Below are 27,536 nucleotides of genomic sequence, written 5' to 3'. Positions count from 1 at the left end.
ATATTTATATTGTATAGTAATTTTACAACTGCTCTGACCATGGGTCATCCAATCAAATTGTAGTGTCAGAACTGTTTTATTATCAAAAGTAAAAAGGGGTTAAGGGGAGGTGTTGAAAAGGAAGAGGGATTAACAACATCAGCCAAAAATGAAGGTCTTTTTTTTTTATTATTACATTTGTAATGAAAGATTACGAAGACAAAAAACAAAAAAAAACAGTTTCGTAGCTTCTTGCCAATTCACAGTTACCGTTCACCGAAAACGACTTGTAGCACAATAATTGCCTGAACACTTTCCCTTAAGCAACCTTGGTTTAAGTGCCTCGCTCAAGGGGAAAGTGGTAAAAGAGCAGATTTGTTATCTCAGTAAGTCTCCAGGATCTGGGTCACCCTTTCCTGGTCATGAACCTGCAGACTTTGGCCCCATGTACACTTTGCATTAACATGCGTTTCCGATGATCAGATCGCTGTCGGATAGCACTTTAAATGACGGGTGTAAATGCACCCAAGACGCATTGTGATCGGATCGTGATCGGATCACTGAAACCACATTCGGAAGTGGTCAGGGACGGATTGAAAAAATCACATTCAAAGGTGTAAATGCAAATGCATTTTCGTTATTCAGATATAAATACGCAAGTAATTATTTATTTGATGAGGTTACGCTGCAGTCATCTGTTGTTTAAGTGCTGTGTTGCGGTTTCTTGCCTTTTACTGATTATTCTGCAACTGCAATATGAAGAATAAAAAGAACGTCTTACAATCTCGTCATGTGAAAAATAAACCAAATCCCATGAATTAAACCATTGTAATACATTTATAATATATCGTCTCTTTCCTCAAATCCCCACTCGCTTGCATCTCTTTCCTCTTTTCTAATCACTATGTGGCTGGTGCGACACTTAAGTAAAACAAGGCTTCACTTGCGCGTTTCAGATGAGAAGCATATTAATTCAGCACTTCATTAAATTTTTCGTTAAATTTGCTTCAGCGACCCAAAATTTAGCCTTGGCGGCTGCCGAAAATTGTTCAGTACAGGAAAATCCCTGACTTTCAAAGTGATGGAAAGCATTTAAATTATAAATTAATGTTTTTAAAAATTTGCTTTCAGTTCCCACAGCCACTGATGTAATATGCAAGTAGTGTTTTCCATTTTGCACGGGAAACTTTGATTGTATCTCTATCCAATCACAGTAGAGGTGCTTTTGACTACAAGGTGTAAATGCAATCCAGCTAAAGATTATCCAAATCTAATCTGGATATTGAAAAGCATGTTAATGCAAGGTGTAAATGGGACCTTTGATTTGGCATCCCATTTTTTAACCATTAAGCTGCCACAACCCTTTTGTAAAGTTGCTGTGCCACTACTCTGAAAAGATATTGTATGGTTTAAATTTAGTTCTCTTGTAAAAAGTGAAAATATTAATGTAAAAATTTTAATTCTTTCAGTTCTTTCAAGGCCTCTTATTTTTCAGTATGATGTATATCAATGTGCCATGATATTACCATCTGATACAATCACTACCACACTTCTACCACAGTACTTTTTTGTGAGGGCAGGTACTGACCCGCTTTTTGAAGTTCAGTGATTCTGAAATCTACTTCAAAAACTGCTTATACCAAACAGAGTATTGAGTCATTTATGATGAAAAGCATAAATACGTTTAGCCGGGAATCAAGGAAATCGACTGAATAAAAATACTAAATAATGTCTTAATGAAAATCTAAAAATGCAAAAAGGTTTATGTGAGGGTCAAAGATAAAGGTTAGGGATTAGTTAGAATATATCATTAGCTCAGTTTAAAAACAAGTCATTAAGTCCCCACCTTGAACAAACGTGTGTGTGTCTGTATGTGTCTGATTGCAGGTTTCATGTTTTCCATCAGCTACATCTGTTTATATGCAGTATTGTAGCTAACGCTGTCCATTCATTTATGTTACATTTGCGTGGTTTTGTAGTGAGGATTAATTCGTAAATCCTTCAGATTGAACTATTTGACAGAAGGGCCCTTTTCAACGGCGTAAGCTATCATATCATATAAATTCACAATGTCATCTCTTTCTCAGCCGGAATGCCCTTATTTATAGGTTGGAACATTGTTCCCTTCTCCTAGCTGAAAATTTGCAACTTGCTTTTGCCTGAGCAGAGTTCTATTTTTACAGACTCCACTCTCTCAATAAGCTTGTCTGAGGGCGCGAGAAAGAATATGCCACCTAAAGGATATAATGCAACCCCTAAATGTGTGCACACGTTTCGCCTCGGCCAAAAAAAAAAAAGCTATTACCCTTCCCTTTAGCGTCTGTCGCATGGAGCTCGGAGACTGATTGTCCTCAGTAATTCCATTTTCCCCTCCGGATTTTCAATAAGTATTCTTGGTGCCACTTTAATGTATGGGTAGTGTATCTGCAGCAAGCCGTCAGTGTGTGTGCATGATGCGAAAAGGGGCTAGCTCAGTGTAGCTTTGACACTGCGCTTTTATTTATTTAAGAAAGGCGCGTTTGTTTTACAGTATGTGGCGTTACGAGTGCAAAAACGAGCGTGGTTTTGTTCAGAGAACAGTGATCATTAATCCCATGGGATGTGACAGTCGACTTCTATGTAGGCGCAATTACCTCCTCCACTGGAGAAAAGTCACTTTCAGAGTGTTTTTGCGGGGAGGTTTGAAGCTTATATACAATAATGAAGTTCTACAGTGTGCTCCTTCATTCATATTTCATTGTGTAATGGTTTGGCTTCATGATTTTCTCTCCAAACCTCTCCCAGAGCATTTTTTGTAGTTGTTTTTTGCAACAATCCTTTTTGGTCATATCTGTAGATTTTTCATACAGACTTTTTGTTGGTTTTGAATTATTACTAGACCTCTCAGAGAAAAAGGGAATTGTTTAAGGTACAAAGCTGTCACTGGGGTGGTACTCTTGTTTTGGGTACATATTAATACCCAAAGAGACAAAAAGATAAGGCTTGGCGCACCCAATTATGAGCCTAGCCTTTTGATGTTATTATATATACAGTTGAAGTCAGAAGTTTACATACACTCAGGATTAAGTCATTAAAACTCATTTTTTAACCACTCCACAGATTTAATATTAGCAAACTATAGTTTTGGCAAGTCGTTTAGAACATCTACTTTGTGCATGACAGAGAGTAATTTTTCCAACAATTGTTTACATACAGATTGTTTCACATTTAATTGACTATATCACAATTCCAGTGGGTCATAAGTTTACATACACTAAGTTAACTGTGCCTTTAAGCAGCTTGGAAAATTCCAGAAAATGATGTCAAGCCTTTAGACAGTCAGCCAATTAGCTTCTGATAGGAGGTGTACTGAATTGCAGGTGTACCTGTGGATGTATTTTAAGGCCTGCCTTCAAACTCAGTGCCTCTTTGCTTGACATCATGGGAAAATCAAAAGAAAAAAGCCAAAACCTCAGAAAAAAAGTCTGGTTCATCCTTGGGAGCAATTTCCAAACACCTGAAGGTACCACGTTCACCTGTACAAACAATAGTACGCAAGTATAAACACAATGGGACCACGCAGCCATCATACCGCTCAGGAAGGAGACACATCCTGTCTCCTAGAGATGAACGTAGTTTGGTGCAAAAAGTGCAAATCAATCCCAGAACAACAGCAAAGGACCTTGTGAAGATGCTGGAGGAAACAGGTAGACAAGTATCTGTATCCACAGTAAAACGAGTCCTATACTGACATAAACTGAAAGGCTGCTCAGCAAGGAAGAAGCCACTGCTCCAAAACCACCATAAAAAATCCAGACTACAGTTTGCAAGTGCACATGGGGACAAAGATCTTACTTTTTGGAGAAATGTCCTCTGGTCTAGTGAAACAAAAATTGAACTGTTTGGCTATAATGACCATTGTTATGTTTGGAGGAAAAAGGGTGAGGCTTGCAAGCCGAAGAACACCATCCCAACTGTGAAGCAAGGGGGTGGCAGTAACATGTTGTGGGGGTGCTTTGCTGCAGGAGGGACTGGTGCACTTCACAAAATAGATGGCATCATGAGGAAAGAAAATTATGTGGATATATTGAAGCAAAATCTCAAGACATCAACCAGGAAGTTAAAGCTCGGTCACAAATGGGTCTTCCAAATGGACAATGACCCCAAGCATACCTCCAAAGTTGTGGAAAATGGCTTAAGGACAACAAAGTCAAGGTATTGGAGTGGCCATCACAAAGCCCTGAACTCTATCCAATAGAAAATGTGTGGGCAGAACTGAAACAGCATGTGCAAGCAAGGAGGCCTACAAACCTGACTCACACCAGTTACACCAGTTCTGTCTGGAGGAATGGGCCAAATTTCCAGCAACTTATTGTGAGAAGCTTGTGGAAGGCTACCAAAAACATTTGACCCAAGTTAAACAATTTAAAAGCAATGCTACCAAATACTAACAAAGTGTATGTAAACTTCTGACCCACTGGGAATGTGATGAAAGAAATAAAAGCTGAAATCATTCTTTCTACTATTATTCTGACATTTAACATTCTTAAAATAGTGATTCTAACTGACCTAAGACAGGGAATGTTTTCTACGATTACAGGAATTGTGAAAAACTGAGTTTAAATGTATTTGGCTAAGGTGTATGTAAACTTCTGACTTCAACTGAATACCTTGATATACACTGAGTCAAAACATTATGACCACCTGCCTAATATGCTGTTGGTCCTCCAAAACAGCACTGACCCGTCAAGGCATGGACTCTACAAGACCCCTGAAGGTGTCCTGTGGTGTCTGGCACTAAGACATTAGCAGCAGATCCTTCAAGTCCTGTAATTTGTGAGGTAGACCCGTGGTGGATCAGACTTGTTGGTACGGCACATCCCACAGATGTTCAATCGGATTGAGATCTGGGGAATTTGTAGGCCAGGGCAACACTTTGAACTCTTTATCATGTTCCTCAAGCCATTCCCACACAATGTGTGTAGTGTGGCAGGACACATTATCCTGCTGAAAGAGGCTACTGGCATCAGGGAATACCATTGCCATTAAGAGGTGTAACTAGTGAGTGGAACGTGTCAAATTGACATCCATATGAATGGCCAGACCCAGGGTTTCCCAGCAGAACATTGCCCAGAGCATCACACTCTCTCCACCGGCTTGTCGTCTTCCCACAGTGCATCCTGGTGCCATTACTTCCCCAGGTAAACGGCGCACATGTACACGGACGTCCACGTGATGTAAAAGAAAATAGGACTCATCGGACCAGACAACCTTCTTCCACTGCTCCAAGGTCCAGTTCTGTCACACGCATGCCCATTGTAGGCACTTTGACGGCTATGCAGCCCCATACACAGCAGGGTGCGATGCACTGTGGGTTGTGACACATCCTGCTGTAACCATCATTAAAATTGTCTGTCTTGTGCCACAGTAGACCTTCTGTCATTTCGGACCAGATGGGATAGCCTTCGTTGCTCTCGCACATCAATGAGCCTTGGGTGCCCAACACCCTGTCACCTGGTTTGTCCCTCCTCGGACCACTGTCTCACCACTGCTGACCGGGAGAACCCCGCAAGCCTTGCCCTTGTCAAAGTTGCTCAGGTCTTTACTCCTGCCCATTTCTCCTGCATTCAACACGTTGACTACGAAAACTGAGTATTTGCTTACCATCTACCCAGACCTTTACATGTGGCCTTGTCAGAAGATTATTTGCTTCACCTGTGAGTGGTCATAATGATTTGGCTCATCAGTATATATCGGTATATATCTCAATGTTTACTCTGAGGAGACTTAAAAGTTTTTTGTTTTTGTTTTTTTAATTAGGAGGAGCCATTATTTCAACCAAACAGTTATTATTGTCAATTAAATTAAGTCAAAATAATAGTTTCCACGCTGTTTTTCGCTTAATAAACATACGGAAGAATGATATTTAATAATTGTAATTTCTAAATTTCTAAATGCACCACTATAGCGATAATAAACAGCGATGTTTACCTGAATATGTTTTTTACTAAAACAATTTGGTACATGTCAAATACCACACAGAGACTTCCATAAGCATCGCAACACAAACAAATTGATGAATCAGAGTTTTGAATCAAGAAACTTTCCAATTTTAAATCAAAGCTGACAGTTTGAACTGATTCACAGCAAAGAATCGAACTTACCAACATAGTACGCCATTTTTGCTTCTGAAGTTAATTCAAAGAAACAGTTATTTCTGTCTTATCTCTCTCATATTCCCAATTTGTAAGACAAGAAAGGATCGCGCAACTAGTCTAATGACATACTCTTTAGAAAACGTATTTTAAAGCACATGAAAACCATCACAATATTCACACTGTTGTTTAATTTGATATCACCCGTGGAGTCATCGCAAATATATCACAACTATTCACTATATGAACAGCTCTGACCTCAGTTTTATAAATTATATTCAGATATTCATGAGGCTTTAGTCTGTTATGTACAGTTTCTCTCTGGAAATATTGGCATATACATGAACAACGATACTTATGTTTATATTTACATGTTTAATCATCCTTTCTCGGCTACGGACAGAGAAAATCGGTTCCAGTTTATTTTTTAAGTGTGTGTGTGTGTGTGTGTGTGTGTGTTGCCAGCAGTTGTTTTTTTTTGGAAGGCCCCGGCTATTTTATAATTTCCGTTTGCACACACATGCAAGTATGTGCCCTCCGCCCACCATCCACATCTTCATGTTGGCTGCTAATGCTGAAAAAAAAAAAAGCCACTTAAAGTGAGAAGAATAATAGATGATCATTTTTGTAAACACTTTTTCTCACGGACATGCTCCCGCTTTTTCTCTGGCTTGCTTTGCTCTTGCTAAAAAAAACCACAAAAAAAAAACCACTTGCAATCAGCAGCTCCATAAATATGACCTATCTCCAAAGCCAGAGTGATTTCCATAATAAAAGTCCACAGACAAAGCAAATTGCTGCTCCAGCTGATTCAGATTGCACTTATTGACCTGGTTGATGAACATGCTTTTTGTTTTATTCCTTTGTCTCTCTTTATTTCCTTATTTTTCCTTCTCTCCTCCTCTATATCACCTCCATAACTTAACCCAGGATTACATCCCATTCTATTATCTTAAAACCTATCGCCACGGCAATTAGAGAGGTCAAAAATAACAAACTCTGGCTTTTCTTTGCTTTCCAGGAGGGAGTAACAGTCTTAATTTTTTCAGCTGTAGTTCCAGGGGCATAATTGCACATTGTCCTCTTAAGGTGTCCTTCTATCCCCTTCAAGTACACACTCAGTGGAGACTAATAATACCCTACGCACTCCTATGTTCATGCACAGGGGCACGGTGACAATGCAAATGACAGCGGGGGGTCTCTGTTTAGGTTTGGTGGGGGGTCATTCTCAAAGATCCAGTCATGGAACACCACCTCACGGCCGGAACAATGGCTGCTGGCTTCCTGTGGCAGAACTAACGTCCCCTTCCCTCTCTTCTCTTTTTCTTCTTCACTGTAACAATGTGTTCACCCTGACTGTCAGTCTGTACGTGGGTTATCTTTGTGTCAGTGTTTTGTGAGACTGCCATAGTTGGTAATCTTAACTAGGATGATCGATTCAATGGGTTATCTGCTGAAAGTAATTGTTTGCCAAAAGTAACCCAAGTATTGTTACAAATGACTCTCGGTTTTATTAGATACGTATGCTGTCACTTAGTGAATAAAGAATGCAGGGCTCTCACAGTCATGGAAAATGTGGAAATATAATGAATTTTGAAAATCATGAGTTCCAGGCCTGGAAAATTCATGCAATTTAATCTTAAAATCTTAAAACGTCTTTGCAATATCTGTTTTCAATATACAGATTTCTAGTTGTGCTCAGCTCTAAATTATTTAATCAGCTTGACATTGTTTTTGTTTTTTTTTTTAGTTTTTTTGTGCAATCTCTATAAAATTCAGTAACCATTAAAAAATCACGCTTTGAATTACCACAATCTACTAGAAAAAATGCATTGAAAAAGCTTGGAAATTTATTTGTCAGAAAGTGTGGGAACCCTCCAACATTTTTAAGAATAGTTTACCTAAAATTGAAAGATTCTGTCATAATTTAGCCCCCTATAATTTAGCCATAATTTTTCTTTCTTCCATGAAACAAAAAAAGTCACACTTTATTATATCTGTCTTTAACCACTATGTGCTAACATTAAAATACATACAAGACGATGTATTTATTGTGTAACTACATGTTGTTCTGCAAAATTCTCACAAGATTCACATTTGCTGCTACTGAGGTTGAAGTATGGGTAGGTTTAGGAGTAGGGTTAGGGTTGGGGTTAAGGGTTAGAGTTAGGTTTTAGGGAATGGGTTGGGTTAGGGTTAGGTTTAGGGTTAGAGGTAAAGTTAACAGTGCAACTACAAATGTAATTAAATGCAGGTACTTTAAATGTACTTACAAGGCAAAAACAAATATGTACATAATAAGTACTTTTTATCAAATGCTAAAGTACATAGTAGTTAAAAACACCTAAAATAAAGTGGGGGAAAAAACACCATAAAAGTGTCATAAAGGCAGTCCGTATGACTTGTTAGCTATATTCCAAGTTTTATGAAGCCGTACGATAGCTTTATGTAAGGAACAAACCAAAATATAAGTCATTATTTGCTGACAGCACTTAAATCTCATTTGTTGTCACATTTTTCAAACTTGCCATTTTGTGATTGGTCACAACACCAATGAGGTTTGGAATCAGTAACATCACATTTTCAATATCGTGCCTAAAGGTGCCTTTAAAAAATAAAATCTTTAGCTCTTACTAAAATGTTCCATGCACCACCTGGTGAATATTGTGAGAAGTGCAACACATGTATTTTAATTATAAGAAGCCTGTCTGCGGTATGCGGAGTGATTTCACGTGATGATTGCCTGATGATGCATTAAAAAATTTGCATTTTCAAAGGGCACATCTGTACAATATATTATAAGTTAGGACACATCTGTTTGCATTTTGCTTTGTGATTTAACTAGAAAGAAGCACGAGCTGCGGCATGAATAGAGCACGCGTCTGGGTGCACGAGAGGATATCGCTGCCCGCTGTCACTCAACGCCACTGATAACAGCCGCAACGAGCACTCAAAATAACATACACGTGGGGGCCTGGGTAGCTCAGCAAGTAAAGACGCTGACTACCACAACTGGAGTCGCGAGTTCGAATCCAGGGCGTGCTGAGTGACTCCAGTCAGGCTTTCTAAGCAACCACTTGGCCCGGTTGCTAGGGTGGGTAGAGTCACATTGGGTTAACCTCCTCGTGGTGAGTTGTGCATGGATGCCGCGGTGAATAGTGTGAGCCTCCACACGCGCTACGTCTTCGCGGTAATGCGCTCAACAAGCCACGTGATAAGATGCGCGGATTGACGGTCTCAGACGCGGAGGCAGCTGAGATTCGTCCTCCACCACCCGGATTGAGGCGAGTCACTATGCCACCACGAGGATTTAGCATTGGGCATGTGAAATTGCGGAGAAAATCCAAAAATAATAAAAATTTCTTAATTAAGGTCACAGTAGGGAACTGTTAAAAAAAAACTCCATGCACTCCATTCTTTTCTGGACTAAGAAGCCAATTTTTTGGGAAATATTTTCTGTTCTGGAATCATGCAAGAAGGTGAAAGTGTGATGAAATGTATTGCCTTCCAACGCACCTATATTCCTGACTGTCATTTTGAATGTTGAATCATAAAGACTCTTGAGGTTGTTAAGCATTGCACCATTTTACAGACACATTTCACACACTGGGAATCACAGGAACACATTAGAAATGGTTTTAGAGTTGCATGAAACTTAGACTGCTCACTCACCATTGTATTTATAAGTAGGGCTGTCGATTTGACCGCAGTTAATCATGCTTCCGATCCGTATGTACATTTTGAAATAAGGAATGTTCAGACCAATTCAAGCATGATGTACCACTTTGATGTAGCAGTAGGGGGCAGTCAGCGCTCCAGCTCCAACAGAATGCACGGATCTCGGGACCCGTTTTTCAATGTTTCAAACTACATTTAAGTTGACACAGTGTTCTGAAAATACTGTGATAATGACTAGGGAAATTCAGCCCAACCAAAGTGAGATGCTCGAAATGCAACCATCTGACGCACGAGTACATAGACCAATGATTAAAAATAGCTTAGACTGAAGTTGGCCAATAATAGGGGTATATTCAGTGATATAGAAACATCTCATCTGTAGCGTTAGATGAAGTGACCACCAGTTCAATCAATAAATCATCTTGAATGTATTTGCCTGAAATGACAGTTTAGTTTAAAACCTGCGGGTGGCTTATAACAGTATTCTTATCCTTTGGATTCCCATTGTTATTGGGCTGAGCAAAATATCTAGAATCACCTAATTTTCACCTAATGGCCTGTCTGTGTTTATCGGCTTTCCGTCTGGTACCTTTGCAGTTATCTGGTGACTGTACACATCAGCGTGCTATCTTGAGCCGACACTAAAACACAATCAGCGGCTACGTGGCTATTAATTTCACTCCGCCTGCACTTGACATTCAAGGATTATTGTTTCACTTGGAGCATAAAACCCCTGATGCTGCCCGTTGTTCACATTTCCCAGCCTCATGGGAATTACTACATTTGAAGTGATCAGTGCAATTGGATCTGAATGACATCAGTGCCAGGTAACCCTGGGCTGTACTGTAAGTCGCACAGTAGAACATGTGCAGATAAAGACTTTGTCAGTGCGTGTGGCGTGAATGTGCTCCGGGTGGTGTACAGATCTTATTAATGTAATAGAAGACTTCCGTCTAAGCCAGTTTACTTGGCGATTTCTCCATGTGGACAGGGCAGATTGTGTTCTTCTCCCGTGTTCTTCACCCTCTGTCATTCTTTCTACACATTTGTGTGCCACCTGTGCCTCCCTGGTCAGAAAGCATGTCATGGTTGTGTATCATAATTGTTTTGTTTTTTTTATCCAGTCTAATTCAAATTGTTTCGTTGTAGATGCAAGAAACAATGTATTGGCATTTTTGGGTGGTATATGCCTTTCCTTAAGGTCATGACCTTAAGCGTATCTGTGTATGTGTGTGTTTGGTGTTGGTGTATGTGTGCATCACCAGGTCATCTAGAGAGACGGGGAGTGGAGAGAAGTTGGAACTCAAGATGACCAATATCAGTGCAGATGTGTTGGAGCTGCTGCTGGAGTTTGTCTACACTGGCTCGCTGGTCATCCACTCGGCTAATGCCAAAACTCTACTGGAGGCCGCCAACAAGTTTCAGTTCAACACTTTCTGCAAAGTCTGCGTGTCTTTCTTAGGTATGCAACTTGCTACATAACTACAGATATACTGAATATATAGTTGTAAATCAGAAAATATTATTGTAAATCCGATTATATCGTTATAAATATGAATATATAGTTGTAAATCTGAATATATAGTTGTAAATTCAAAAAATATAGTGGTAAATATGAATATGTAGCTTTAATTCTGAATATATAGTTGTAAATCCTGAAAATTGTACATCCGAATATACAGTTGTAAATCCAAATTTATGGTTGTAAATTCTGAATATACAGTTTTAAATCCAAATGTAATTGTAAATCCTGAATACATATAGTTGGAAATCTGAATATAGTTGGAAATCTGAATGTATGGTCGTAAATCCTGAAAATTGTAAATCCGAATTTACAGTATAGTTGTAAATCCAAATTTAATTTTAAAATACTGAAATATATATAGTTGTAAATCTAAATAATCTGAATGTATAGTTGTAAATCCTGAAAGTTGTGGATCCGAATGTATAGTTGTAAATCTAAATTACATTTAAAAATCCTGAATATATATAGTTTTAATTCGGAATATTTAATTGTAAATCTGAATATATTGTTTTATCTATATATGGAATTTGACTCCGAATACAAGCCGCATCAAAGTGACAAGTATACCTTTTCAGTACCTATACCATTCAATCAGACTTAGTGCCTCACATAGTTGGCATAAACTTATTTACACAGCAATCACAATCATTGGTAACAATTTATATCACACACTCTAATGTTGATTTTTGATTAGCGTGTCCATTGAGCCTAAGACAGGCACTGATTGACATGACAAAGCAACAGTGAAAAGACACCGCCAAGCCTTTGCCAATCTAACTGCTTTCCTGTGCTGTGAAGGAAAGTTTTTAGAACGAAGCATCATTCTAGAATCGTTTCTCTCTCATTTATGTCACAGTCAAATGATTACTCTGTGTTCATTTAAAAGTCCAGTGCTGACCCGCAGTAGACTCACTGTAGCCCACCAGATTTACACTTTCGAAATGACAGAAACCTGAAAGATAGAAGATTTGCAGTAAGCAATTGCTCACCATATTTCCAGGTCCCCCTTCGTCCATTAGACTGAGTCACGTACAAGTTGTATGGATGTCTCTTTCAGCCAGATGATGTATTCTTTATTTGTAAAAAGGTCAGAGAACAATTGCATTGAAATGTCAAAGCCAGTGTCACAATCTCCGATAACATTCAGTGCTTATTATTCAGATCAATACCAGCTCAGGAGCAGGTGGAGAATTAATGTACAGTAGGTCTCTGCTGTAGCCACCAGAATGGAGAAAGGTCTGGTAGTTCGTACAAGAATGTCAATTGTATGACTTGGAACTAATGGTTAGGAACTTGGTTAACTTATTAAGAAGTCATGGCACTGAGGTTTTTGTAGCCTTTGGTCTATGAATAAAGAATGGAGGTCCAATAGAAGACAAAGTTTTGATTTAAAAGGTCAGTTGATGGGACATAGAGACAGTGAGGAAATGCCACCATAACTTATTGATTTTTTTCTCTCAAGTCTGCAAAAGTGGTCCTATAAGATTCGGAGAAGTGTTTGTAAGACCTCAACTAATAGAAGTCAATCCAATGCATTTAAAAACAACAACTTTGTGATTGGTTTGTGCCTTAGAGAAAAGAGACTGATTGCATGTCAGAGTTACTGAAGTACACAACAATTGATTAAGTCCAGAGGGAAAACCAGGGGAATGTGTTAAAACGAGGGATTTGAGACAGGTTTGAAAACGTATTGTTTCAGGTGTAATGTTGATCTACCACAGAGTTCCAGAGTTCTGGGAATTCCTGGACTGCACATTGCCAGAGTGCAGGAGTGAGGAAATCATTAAAACACTTTTAGAAGCATTTCTTTTAAATTTCTATCGGATAGTGATTCACTTTCAAGCTTCAAAAAGGATGCAAAATTATCATAAAAGTAGTCTATGCCACTTCATGATACTTTTGGGAACTTTTTAAAGATTTTTTTAAGTGACTCGCTATTAACTGCCATCGTATTGAATCTTCTTTTGTGTTACACATAAGAACGTCATGTGGGTTTCACTGCAAAAACGTGTTCCCTTTCTCAGCATTTTTCTCTTTTTTTGCAGTAAAAATATCGAAATATTCTTTAAGCTATCTTGAAGCAAAATGACATGAAATATTAAATCTTGTTTTCAAATAAATTAACTAAATTAGTAAGGTTTATACTTACATTTACATTTATGCATTTGGCAGACACTTTTATCCAAAGTGACTTACAGTGCACTTATTACAGGGACAATCCCCCTGGAGCAACCTGGAGTTAAGTGCCTTGCTCAAGGACACAATGGTGATGGGGCTGTGGGGATTGAACCAGCAACCTTCTGATTACCAGATATGTGCTGTAGCCCACTTAGTCACCACCACTCCTACTTAAGCCAAAAAAAAAAAAGCAGAAATATACTTGTTTTCCCTTTGAATTAAGTTTATTATTCTTACCCCATTGGCAAATGTCTAAATATCTTGTTATTCAAGTACATTTGTCTTGTTTTGAGATATGTTTTACTGGAAAACAAGACAAATATACTAATTAAAGGAATATTCCGAGTTCAATACAAGTTAAGCTTAATCGATAGCATTGTTTGCATAATAGTGATTAACACAAAAATTATTCCCTCCTTTTCTTTAAAAGCAAACAAAAATCTAGTTTACAATGTGGCACTTTCAATGGAAAATCTTTGAGGGTTTAAAAGCAGAAATGTGAAGCCTTAATTTTATAAAAGCATTTCTGTTAAAAAAAAAAAGTTTTATATGTTTGATCTGTTACGTTGTTTAATAATAATTTTTACGTTCTTTTTTTTTTCATTGCCATGGTAAGTTGTAATATTGGATAAAACTGTACTTTTTATTACATTAAACTAATGTTAACACGCATATTGTTTGCGTCTTGTGGCTATACTAATACACTAATACGTTAACGGATTGGCTCCATTCACTTGGGAGGGATGGGTTAAAATAGATTTTTGTAGTATTCAACATTATGCCACAAATACTTTTGATTGAGCATAACTTGTATTGAACCCAGAATATTCCTTTAAGAAAATAATTTGTGCAGTGTTGGAGGGTGAGTAAATGATGACAGAAATGTAATTTTTGGGGAGACTGTCTCTTTAAACCCAAGAAGAAGCCTCTGCCAGATGGTTGAGTTTGTAATATTATTGCGACTAGTACTTACTATTGTTTACCTCTCAGCAAATCAGGTAGGACTACTGGGCCTATTGAATATTAAAGAATGGTTTTCAAATATTACCTTTCATGTAGTATGTTATATAGCTGTTTGTAAATGTAAAAAAGTCTGCAAAGTTTCAAAAATCAAAGTGCACGACAAATGGAGTTATTGACTCCCAAAAGAAAGAACCGATTCTGAACACCTGAAACGAGTCGTTAGTAATTCCAGACTTACTTCCTGTACTAACCTACGTAATTTGGTAACAAAAAATCCACATCTGGTCTTAATTGGCTGCTCGCGAACAGCTTTGACCCGCCTTCAAACACTACACCAAGCGGTAGACCAATCACAACAGACTGGTACATCTGACCAATCAGAGCAGAGTAGGCTCTCTGAAAGGAGGAGTTTAGAATGAATCCTTTAGAACGGATCATTGAACGAGTCATTTTTGACTCTGGGGAAAAAAAAAGGTAATGCTGCAATTTAAATTATGAGCAAATTAAAATGTTTTTTGACATTGGATGCATATAAATGTATTGTATGAGACCTTTAAAACGAAATTAGGCACGTTTAAAAACTATAGTAGGTGCTCTTTAATGACATGGTGCCATATAATTAATATTCATTAACCAACCTGATACGTTTTAGGTTTTTCCAATCCTTTTTAAGATCATTTCAACACCCCTGCAAGAGTCTATTTAAAAATAGGACTAAGAAAAATGAAATTTCACCACCTGAAATTAGATTTGGAGAGAGGTGCTGAAAACCCACTGTTGCTCATGTGCTAGTTGTGTGCGCTGGTGTTTGGAATGCCATACACAGCACAGTAGACTCCAAAATTTCAGAGCATGTTTATAAAGTCATACCAGTGCTGGGCATAAGCTCTGCTCTGCGGTCTGTCTGCGGCATACCATTTATGGCCCCTGGCGCAAACCTCACCTAAAAAATCCTTGTTCCTTCCTGTTGGACTGGAAGAAGACGAGAGGCCTGTTTGGCTTATTGGTGATGGCACATTGCAAACCAGCCTCCCGTGTTCCAGACATAATAAAAACCCATCTGCCTCCACCAGACCAGAATCAAATTAAACACAGAGATTTGTAAGGTTCTGTTTTATGTTCGAGACAAATAAGGCTGAGTAAGACCTACGCAATCACTCTGATGTCACAGTGTTGACGGAACTTCATATGGTCCACATTTGCTATATTTATCGATTAGATTCTGGTTGACAGATTCCCTGCTGAAAAGACCTGCATATGTTGTGACAGGGTTATTATGGTTTGAATTTAAAAAAAAATATTTTTTTTTTTTTTAGTTTAGATTTGTTTGTTTTTAGTTTTCATTCTATGTCTGTTATTGTAGTTTACATTTTTTCAGTGTTCTAGTTTTAGTTTAATTTTCACTATATTTACAGTAGTTTTTTTTCTTTTAGGACTTTAGGGATAAATATATATTATTTAAATATGTTTATGCTAATTAGGTTTATGCTTATGTTTATTAGGTTTATTTTTGTATTTATTTTATGCAAAATTTCCCATTTTTAGACCAGCAATAACCAAACAAATGCATGCTTGCCTACTTGTCTAGGTCTTGTCATCAAGGTGGTCAAGGACAAGCCAAGGACAAGCCATTTGCATTGCAATAAGTATGCATTTGAATGTCAGTTACTGTTGTCTTTTGTGTATTTGAGCACAGATGTCTAATGTAAAATTCTGATGCTTTTTATATTTAAAGCTGAAAGTGTCTTTAAAGAAAAGACTCAGACTGACAATCAAGACTAATTATTTTACCGCAACTCTTGCGCTAGGCTCATATTCAGCTCTAGCAGTTTAAAGTAGGGCGCTCAACTTAAAAAGAAAACTTTTGCCTAGTTATAAATTTGTACCTTAGCACCAGCTTGGTCAAATCCCATCAAATGTGACTCGGAGGTACTTCAGATGATCTTCACCTGCAATACTAATCCATAGGACACTGTCCCAGCTCAGTGCTCTGAGCTCAATTGATTTGTTCTGTTGTTTGCCCCCAATCGCTCTAAGCAGAGGCCACTCTCCTGAGTCTCAGAGATATACAGCAAAGATACCTTTGCTACTTCCTTCATCCCTTCAGAGCTGTGATCTTTTATGGATGTGAGTGCCTCTTTCTCTCGTTCTTCACAGAGAAGCAGCTGACTGCAGCAAACTGCCTGGGGGTGCTGGCCATGGCTGAAGCTATGTGCTGTACAGAGCTGCACAACATGGCCAAGGCCTTCGCCCTGCAGAACTTCCCTGATGTGGCAGGACAGGATGAGATCCTCAGCATCTCCAAGGAAGACCTCGTTAATTACCTGTCCAATGACAGCCTGAACACCAAAGCGGAGGAGTTGGTTTACGAGACCGTCATCAAGTGGATCAAAAAAGACCCGGCTTTTAGAGTACAGGTGAGTTGCTAAAAGATGCTCACATATGTATTCTAAGGGGCCGTCCACACCAGACATGTTAGATGTTCATTAGCAAGATGCAGAGCCAGGAATAAAGCAGAACGCAGGTGTCTCAAGGCACATTTTAACTTTTTATCTTGAAATGGTGTCTAAAAATGAGCATGAGCATTGCATTTTTAAGATGCATTGTCGATTTAAAAATAGTTCAACTTTTCATATGCAGCGAATCAATTTCAGCTTTAAAACAATGGACCAATCAGATTGACAGGACAATCACTTCATCTCTATGAACTGTAAATTAGCAACAGTGGATGGGAATTAATGCGCCGAAATGCATGTTCTGTTCAATTATTTTGCACTCTGTCTAGCTGTTATTAACACAAAATGTGTCCTGTGTGATCAGCCTCTAGGTAAGCAGTGTTTGGGAAACTACTTGAAACTGCAGCTTACAAAGTTGCGAGCTACTCATCATTTAAAGTAGTTAATATTGTCAAATTACCCTTAACGTAGTTAGCTAAAATGCCACAAAAACACTGAAATCGATCGAAATATTGTTCCTTGAAAAGAAAATTCCAGGTTCAATACAAGTTCAGTTGACATTAATTTTGACTCGTCCCTCATTTTCTTAAAAAACAAAAACAAAACAAGAATCAAGTTACATTGAGGCACTTACAATGGAAGTGAATGGGGCCAGTTTGTGGAAAGTTTAAACACAGAAATGTATAAGCACTTACAGTAATTCTTCTGTTAAAACTCATGTATTATTTGAGCTGAAAAGTTGTTTAAATCATAATTTTTACAGTCGTTTTAGGGTTTGTTGACATTACATCGTCATGGCAACAAAATTGTACAATTGGTTATAACTTTACACAGAAAAGGTTAGTAAGTGATTTTATCACACTAAAATCATGATAATACGCATATTGTATGTCTTGTGGCTAAACATTTGAAACAGTGAGTATTTTAACATTTACGGATTGGCCCCATTTACTTGCATTGTAAGTGTCGCTCTGTAACCCGGATTTTTGCTTTTTTTGTTTTTTTTTTTAAAGAAAAGGAGGGACGAGACGAATTTATTATTATTTTTATTTTTGGTAATCAACATTATGCCACAAATGCTGTAATATATTCCTTTAATGTGGATGTTTACATAGGAAAATAATTGAAAAAAACAGTGCAACAAAGCAATTAGTTTCACAGGATGCATTCTTGTGTCCCATTTGAACTATTTTCTTAATGTTGGTCTATGTACACTTGTGCCAGATGGATGTCATTGATTGTTAAGGTGCGTATCGCTGTTTTTCAGCATTTTGCGCCATGAGCACTGCGTCTTGAAAGCGCAATGCCATTTAAAAAAAAACAGTTCAACTTTTGGCGCGGGGCAGATCAATGTCAATTTTGTAACAATGAACCGATCAGATCAATCTGTGGATGGGATAAACATCTCGAGTGTATTATGTGTTTGTTCATTAGCAGCAGTGCAGGGGAGTTTTTAAATGCACTTTCTGTTCAGTTCCGCTACACTCTATCTGTTTTTAACACAAAAATGTGTCCTGTGTGAACAATCCCTAAGTAACCATTGTTGGGAAAGCAAAGCTACTGTACAAGCTACTCATAATTTAAAGCTGCAGTAAAACTAACCCTACAGTGAGTAGCTAAAATGAAAGAAAAACCTTTGAAACCCATCAAGATATTGTTAAAATTCTTATTCTAGTGGCTTAACGGCAGGGATGTTTTGACAGTTTCTGGACTAGCTTAGCCTCTGATTGTACATTTTTCATAGAGTTAAAATTTGTAAAAATAAATAAATAATAATAATAATTAAAACAGTCACAGATCTTTTCTTTAGTCTGTTGTATCTCATTAATTGTATTTGCTTATGTTGCTTACTTTAAGAAGAGTCAGTCAATCGTTCTTATGTTGCAAATTAAACTATGCATTATGCTATGCCCTGCGTTTTAAATACTCGCCAAAGACAAATGTATTCACATTCACTTTGTCGCATTTGACACTTCTCAATAATAATTTTTTAGCTTACATATAGATATTGAATATTTAAAAAATGGGGAAAGAATGGTCTGAAAATGTCAAATTTGCCTATTATGTTGTATATAAATACATTTTGATTGCCTGTTTTTGACCTTGAGTCTTTAAACTTTTCTGTTTTGTAGTCTGTGTTTTATTTAGCAGTGTGCCTGCACTATGTTTTGTAGTTCAGTGTGAAAGTTGAATTTGCCTTCTTTTTGTTGAGACACACCAGGAGTTCAGGGCCCCTGAAGTGCCTCTGTTTCTTTATGGATCAAAAGACCTGTCTGGGGTGAGTTCTAGACAATTCAATACGCCTTCCTCAAATCTCACTCCATATTGAAAAATATTTGGCTTCCCTGAGCCCGGAGAACAAGAGGTCAACATCATTTTGCTGGCCTTGCACTTCTATTTCTGTTCCCCCAAAGAATACATTCAGGGCACTTGAAGCAAACATAAATAAGAGAGACTGTGGCAGAGAGCTGCACAGGAGCCATGGCTGAGATCAGATATTCAGGGGCTGTGTAGCATGACATTAGACCCTTTGGAGTACTGATGGGGTGCACTGACTGTCTGAAATGCCCAAGCCATGTGTGACAGTGCTGTCAAATCAGCCTGCTGTTTTAAACCCCCCTCACACACCGCAAGAACTCTCTCTCCACTATAAAACAGCCACAACCGTACAGAGTATATAAACAACTCTGGGATTTTGGGCTATGGACACATTTTTACAATCTTTCTTTCTGTCTGTCTTTCTCTCTCTGTCTTTCTTTCTGCCTTTCTCTTTTTGTCAGGTTGTGATGGAAACATTTGATTGAAACCGGTGACATTTTCTAAGTATGTACCAGATTCAGTTCTCACAGTTGATGAGCAGAAAGGAAGGGCAAATGTTTGTTGTTGCTCTTAGCCGATGCTTGTTCTTGAAGACAGTACAAACAGGGGTTAAATTGGCCTGGAATGATCCGAAATGGCGCTCTGGCATCTTCAAATCAAAAAAAGAAAAATAATCTATTCCATTTCACATTTTTAATGCCCGTTTGTCTGTCAATCCATTCCTTTTTCTGTATTCTCCAGTCCAGTTTCCCAGTTTTATTGGCAGTTTGTTTGTAAATCCATTCCATTTCCTGTATGCTCCAATCCAGTTTCCATTTTTATATGCAGTTTGTTTGTCATTCAGTTCCATTCCCTGTATACTGTAGTCCAGATTATCAATCTATTCCATTTTCATGTATGCTCCAGTCTAGTTTTATTGACAAATTGTTTGTCAATCCATTCCTGTATGCTCCAGTCCAGTTTATTGCCATTTTGTCAATCCAATCCATTCTGTTCCTGTATCCTTCTGTCCAGTTTCCCAGTTTTTATCGGCAGTTTCTCAGATGTGTGGTCCACCTCGCTCAGTTCTGACAACAACGGTATCATAAACGGTATCATTTTTAACTCGATTCACATTAGACATTATTTTCCAGGCTGATCTAGATAATGTGCATGGATGTTCTAGAGGAAACAAACAGGCAATGGGCTCTTTTAACTTCTATTCATACATTCGCCATATTAAGCGTTGCAATGCTTAGGTCAGCAGAATTAATTCGTCCACCTCCAAAATCCCAATTTAAGCCCTGGGTACAAACATTTGTTTTTCTCTCTGTGAAAGTGTGCCATAATCAGAGAAGGACGAGAGGTGCAGCCAATAGTTTGTGGCCGAAACGTAATGACATATTAAAACAATATGAAAATGCTTCAACCTAATTTACTGCTAAATTAGCAAGTGCTCAGTTTTGCGTGTGAGCTGTCTGCTACTGCTAGACCTCCATGCACAGTGATGTATGGATGTTTATTGTGCAATCCTTTACACCACTGCACAATTAGCATTAGTTTATTACTGTGAGTCAACATGCATTTTATGTTCTTGTAATACCAGGGCAGTATATGCCGCTGAGAAAAGAGTGAGGCTTTAAATAGAGCCTCTTACAGCACACCTGGGACCGGTGCCTGGCTCCTGGATGAGATGTGAGTGATCAGCCCTGTCCTAATGTTAGTAAATGATCCTCACTTTGTCCTTGGTCTAATAATCATAAGTCTTGATGGACTGGATGGTGATTAATGGTGTCACGTGACTCATTCAAGTCTAGATTAATATATGAGGGACTCTGGGAAGATGTTGGCATGAGAATAAAAGAAATAGCCAAAATAGCTTCAGATTACAAATATTTTTTATTTTACAATAAAGACTTTTGACTTTCGGTACAAAGACTTTTGACTGTCGGTATAAAGTCTGGTCCACATAGCGTATTCTGGCCAAGAAGTCCCACTTAAACTAAAAAAAAAAATGTTTTTGCTTAATCAAAATGAACTAAAGCAACACAATTCTAGAACATTTTGTCACAACTTGATTTCACTGCATTCTATCATTTAATTTGTAAAATAGAAATTTACTTAATCCATTTGAGTTGGGACTACATGAATATTTTTTTGTGTTATTAATGTAGCATTGAAACTGGGCAGGGGATTTCCATTTCCCAGCATGCTTTGCATGGGACTTGATAGGGAGAGTAAATGAAAAAAAAAATATATATATATATTTTATGTGTTTTTGTGTAAGATGAATATAAAGTGGATAGTTGTTAGTGTTTAATGTTTTGTTATGTTGGAGTTTTGGGGGCTACCATTATGGTGAAGATTGGAACTTGAGCCAACAGTAAGGACAGGTAGATGTCACACATGAAATTGATTGCTCGCTTCATTGAGCATTTACTGCGCTAGCCATAGCATAGTTACTAAACTACACTCTGTAGTTATTCCAACCATCATGTATTTAGCATGCTAACATTCATTGTCACTAGTTAGCACATAAATAAATAAGAGATTTATTTGAGTTACATTGACACATCTAATTTGTTGGGTTTACCCAATTCAACTAGGTTCTTTCTACACAAAGTGTTTGTGTTGAGATTACATAGTCGTTTTAAGTTAAGAAAACTCTTTTCAAACACGTAGAACCACTGTCCACAACTGAATCAAGTTCAGCCAAAGAGCTATTTTTTTTTATTTTATTTTTTTTTTTGAGTGTAGAATTTACCTTTTGACTTGAATTCTTTGTCTGGTGGTTAGTGGATTTGTAACACTTCTTGTGTAAGACAAAGTCTGAAGTTTTTTAAGACCATGTCTAAGATAATTCTCAAGTTTTTACAGCCGGGTGCACACTGTATCATTTGTATGGTCCTTTATGATTTTTGCTTGTCAGACTGTATGTAATGATCCCAGTGAGATCATGGGTGAAAGCCATGGCACACATTAAATCAGTTTGTACGATATACATCGTAGCCAAGACTTTGGTGTTTTATCTCATCTGACCATCATAGAAGTCACACTGCAAGTCTGTGACGGCACATTTCTGACCCTGACAGAACTTTATCTGAGGCTAAGATTCATTGCAAAGGCAATTTATCGGCCATCGGTGAACGTTTCAAAATAAGCGACTGACACTCTTGCCCTACGACAAGAGAAATCTTTCACAATCCCAGAAATCTTTCTTAGATGGCATAATTGTGAACTTTTGGCATGAATCCAAATCAAGCCTCAATCTTTTAAGGCCAAGTCTAAGTCAAATCTCAAGTTTTAGGATGGGTTGCACCAATAAGGATTAAATTAAGTGGAGTTTAAGAGCTAATCTAGGGTTTGTTGATCCAGGTTTTATTTTAAGTTTATTTGTGTTGCACCACTTAATTTTAAACATGGTTTAACAAATTCGTGATTAAAATGTTAACTTATGATCACTTGTGAATAATTTTGTCCACCATTTCATTAAATCACTGATTTTATTTTGTGCGCTGAATGTTTACAAAATGACATTCGTTCATCAGACGGTATTGGTGTTTGGTATCGAGCATTTTTATGAGTACAAGTACTTGAGCTCAGTATTGGACCCGAAACTGGTATCGGAATCGGGACAACCCAAGTTTTGTGCAGCTGAATTAGATAAATGTTGATTTAAACTAAGATAAGTCTTTCGTCATGTACTAGTTCTAGTTAAATCTCGAATCACAAATCCCTTTTGGTAACAGTTTTCTACAGTATATGTTTTAGGTTAGTTTTATAAAACCTGTTGCTAGACAATTAATTTCAAATACTTTATATTTGAAATATTATTTTGCACTGCTATGAAATACACAATGATCTTTACAGGATATGAGCAACAGAGATGCAGTATTCAGAGCAAACATTTCTTCTTGCAGACCTAAAACGTGTGTTGTTCATGAGTTTCAAATTTAGAGTCACATGTCAATTATTTTGTGACTTAGTGTGACTCTGGTCTGAAAATCAGACTCAAACTTGGACAACCTTTTATATGTATCCAGTTATTAGTTCCTCTTTACAATCTCAATATGTAGCATTCTGGGAACATGTAAACATCACTTCCCGGAAATTTCTCAAAGCTATTATCAATCATAGAGGTGCTGGATTTTTAGAGAAAGCTCTTGGCATTTTTGTGTGAAATAGCATCTGTTAACGGTCCGTGAGCATGTCTAGTTTAATTTGATCTAGTTTACTCAAAAGAGAAAGAGAACACTATAACAGTTTGTCGCTCAAATTGCATGTACTAAAAGAAAAATCAGAATGTGGCAGAGGTTTTGATAAACCCCGCACTCTAATCTGTGCCACCTGTCTACCTCCCAGAGCAGTCACGCTGTCACTCAAACGGCAAATAAACTTCCAGAAATTGCTAACAGCATGACCCTGGAGCGGCTAAAGATCAAACCCCTGTCCTACTGAGTGAAAGGCCAAATCTTCTCCACCTCCTCCACCACGGCATATCCAGAATCCGGCCCACACGCTTTCAATTAAAGACACCTCTCCTCCTGCCTAGTTCCGCGCAGCAGAGCCATTAAAGAACCGCCCCTGACCATTTCATATAGTGCTTTATCACGACGGGTGAGGCCGCCTGACAAAGAAGGTTGATTAATTGCATCTCCTTTGAGGAGAGAACTAATATACAGCTGAAAAGAGCGTTTAATGATGGTTTTTGCACAAGGTGCAATCTGCATTCACCCTCGGAAGCCATATCTAATTTAGTAGTCACAAAATAACAATGGTTGTAGCGCCGTTGATGTTCTGTCTGGGCAGACAGTACTCATTAGCTGCCGGGGTCATGATTGACTGAAGGGCACAGAAGAGAATCTGCCCATTTCAGCTTTTTAATGAGATCAGAACTTCATGAATTTGCAGATGTTACCCTAGACTTCAATCTTGCCCTCTATTCACGATTTTACGTCTTCACGAATAAAGACATGGAAGGTGGATTAACTCATTTAAACGGCCATTTAGTAGAAATTAAATGTGTTATTAAATAAATGGAATTGGAAATATTCAAAAGAGAGGTACGGATTATCTGTATTATCTGTATTATAATTTCTGGATCAAATGGACAGGATGGTTATTGGTCTAATTTGCTTGTTTGTTTATTATTTGTTTACATTGTTATTGTTTATTACAATATTGAAGTGTTTCATTCCATTTAATAGAAAACAGGATTTTCCTTGGTCTTGGGAAATAAGAGCTCAATCTAATATGTAGATGTGCTCTAATTTTCAGAGTGCAAAGAGGTTAGCCAATCATAAAAAGGGTAATTTACATATAGTCTAAAAAGTCAGGGTCAAAAATTAATGGGGGGCTGGGGCAAAAATGCCACCGAAAGTGACAAAAATGCTCCCAAAATTCAAAATGTAGGGGCAAAAATGCCTCAATAATGAGTTCTTTTTGTTTTATTTGTAACATCTGATATTTTTCTTCATATTCTATTCTAGGCTTAGGTAAACATATATTTATGAGTGCTGTCAGCCAATTACATTTTTTTAATTGCGATTAATCAAAATTTTTGTAGTTAATCACAATTAATCGCAGATTTTGAAAATGCTGAAATTTTACACTATACATATATATATATATATATATATATATATATATATATATATATATATATATATATACTTCTTTTCCTGCCAAATTAATTTATTCCAATCTTAGGAAAGAAAACAAAACAATATAATGCTTTATTTACATTTTCCAAGCAATGCCTTTCACAGTATAAAGATAGATATGCTCTAAAATAGCACCAATTTAAGTAACATTTAACATTTCCCAAAGTCTAAGTGGGAGATTAACTAATTGAAAGAACTAGTCTCCACACAAGTTGCATTTCATTGCAATGGGCATTAAATATCCTCTACAATATTAATCTCCCGGTAGACTGTGGCTATCCACTTTCATACAGCAATCATGAAGTTGTGTTCATGATTCGCATCAGAGCATCAATGCCAGCGTAAAGCATCATTTTGAACTCCACATGAAAAGCGATTGCAGACAAAAATGTCTCATTCTGGTGATAGTTAAGACTTGGTGTGCTTCGGGGCCTGGGTAGCTCAGCGAGTAAAGATGCTGACTACCACCCCTGGAGTCGTGAGTTCGAACCCAGGGCGTGCTGAGTGAATCCAGCCAGGTGTCCTAAGCAACCAAATTGGCCCGGTTGCTAGGGAGGGTAACCTCCTCGTGGTCACTATAATGTGGTTCGCTCTCGGTGGGGCGCGTGCTGAGTTGTGCATTGATGTCGCAGAGAATAGCGTGAAGCCTCCACGGTAACGCGCTCAACAAGCCACGTGATAAGATGCGCAGATTGGCGGTCTCAGACGAGGAGGCAACTGAGATTCGTCCTCCGCCACCCGGATTGAGGCGAGTCACTCTGCCACCATGAGGACTTAGAGCGCATTGGGAATTGGGCATTCCAAATTGGGGAGAAAAAGGGGAGAAAAAAAAAAGACTTGGTGTGCTTCTGTGGTAATTAAAATGCGCCTTACATAGGCTGAAAAATACTTGATTTCTATCACAAGTCCCATCTGGGCTTGTTTTGTACATCAGATAATGCTAAGAGCTCCTTTCTGATGTTATCACTGACGGGGAAGTGCTGTTGTGTGTGTGTGTGTTGTGAAGTGTGTGTCAGTGGAATGACTCCGGATTCCGCCCTCCCAACAAGTGTTTGTGCTGGTTTATTCTGTGTTAACGGTAAAGGCGTTTATCGCGTTTAAGAAAAATTAACGCATTAACGCATGCGATTAATTTTAAAAGTTTAACACTTTAATAATAATTCTGAGTGCTCGAATATTTATGCATAAAACATATTTATAAGCTAATACAGTAACTAACTACATTGAAGCTATTTAAGGGGGAAATACCTTTTTTTAATATAAATAAATATGCATCTGATAGTGTTTTATTTTTGCAGTCAGAGGAGATAACACCAGAGTTCATATAACCAAGTCAAAAACAGTGATGAAAAGCAATATTTAGTATAATAAATGTTCTGCTACAAGCAAGACGCACACAGGTGTGAAGAATGGCACACATGGCTCAAATAAAATTAGTGAAAGGTGTTTTGTTTTTTTGTTTTTGAAAATGGTCACGTAAAAATAAATTACAATGTTTTTGGTGCAAGAAACCTTGAGGAACATTATTAACTGTCTTCAGGGATTAAAAAAACTAAACACTCCTGAAGTGCTGAATATGGCCCTTTAAACTCATGTGAGAAGTAAACTATATCACATGTAACATCTGTAATGTTGAGATGATGACTCAGGTTCGGTTCCTGTGCAAATGCGTATCTCTGTTGTGTTCACTTAGGTTTCGAAAGCTGAAAGCCAGACAAGAGGCCATCTGAATCTTGCTTCAGTGCACACAGACTTTCCACTCTCTACACTAATGTTTTTTTTCTTTTCTTTCTGTGCCCATGTTTTCTGCCTCTCTCTTTCTCTCTCAGGAGGGAATACCCCCCAGCTGAACTTTTCTGTTGTCTGTGTGTGTGTGTGTGTGTGTGTGTGAGGGAATATTTCAATGGCTCATTTCTTTCTGCGTGGCTGATGTTATATTTAAGGGAGACTAAATAAAGTTTCTCTACACTGGTATCTTTTGCATTATAAAAGAACATGAGGCCTCTTGCATACATGTTTTGTTTCAAAACATAGAGAGCATTTTAGGCAATATAGGTAGTCTCATGACATGAAGGTTGGCATCTTAATTTTGCTGACACCAAAGACATCTTGTTTTGGCCAAATTGTAAGGTAGCATCACATGTATCCTTCGTGAAGAAGGCAATCCCAGAATGTATCCACTTATGCTGCATCTCACTGTTTTTTCAATATGTTGTGCTATGAACACCATGTTTTTAAGACAGTATAGAGCAAGGGGGCCTGGGTAGCTCAGCAAGTAAAGACGCTGACTACCACCCCTGGAGTCACGAGTTCAAATCCAGGGCGTGCTGAGTGACTCCAGCCATGTCTCCTAAGCAACCAAATTGGCCCGGTTGCTAGGGAAGGTAGAGTCACATGGGGTAACCTCTTCGTGGTCGCTATAATGTGATTCTCGCTCTCGGTGGGGCACGTGGTGAGTTGTGCGTGGATGCCACGGAAAATAGCGTGAAGCCTGCAGTAACGCGCTCAACAAGACACATAATAAGATGCGTGGATTGATGGTCTCAGACGCGGAGGCAACTGAGATTTGTCCTCCACCACATGAACATTACAAACTGCCATGGTTTGTTTGTTGCGATTCTCTGATTGGTGCATTTTCTTCCTCAGAATCATGGGTAGTGTA

General features: G+C 38.1%; 1 protein-coding gene across 1 annotated transcript in view; it reads left to right on the top strand.

Annotated features, from left to right (window-relative positions):
- The window catches only part of LOC127409587 (kelch-like protein 29), a 337,458-nt gene that overhangs the window by 241,460 nt on the left and 68,462 nt on the right, over positions 1-27,536 (top strand). Inside the window, exons 7-8 of the mRNA XM_051644227.1 lie at positions 11,057-11,253; positions 16,615-16,874. Of these exons, the coding sequence (XP_051500187.1) occupies positions 11,057-11,253; positions 16,615-16,874 (457 nt within the window). The remainder of the gene's footprint in view (positions 1-11,056; positions 11,254-16,614; positions 16,875-27,536) is intronic.

Source organism: Myxocyprinus asiaticus, chromosome 19 (genome assembly GCF_019703515.2).
Source record: "Myxocyprinus asiaticus isolate MX2 ecotype Aquarium Trade chromosome 19, UBuf_Myxa_2, whole genome shotgun sequence".
In the NCBI taxonomy this organism is placed as follows: Eukaryota; Metazoa; Chordata; class Actinopteri; order Cypriniformes; family Catostomidae; genus Myxocyprinus; species Myxocyprinus asiaticus.
The sequence above is the reverse complement of the archived record's forward strand: the minus strand, read 5'-3'. Positions and strand labels throughout refer to the sequence as shown.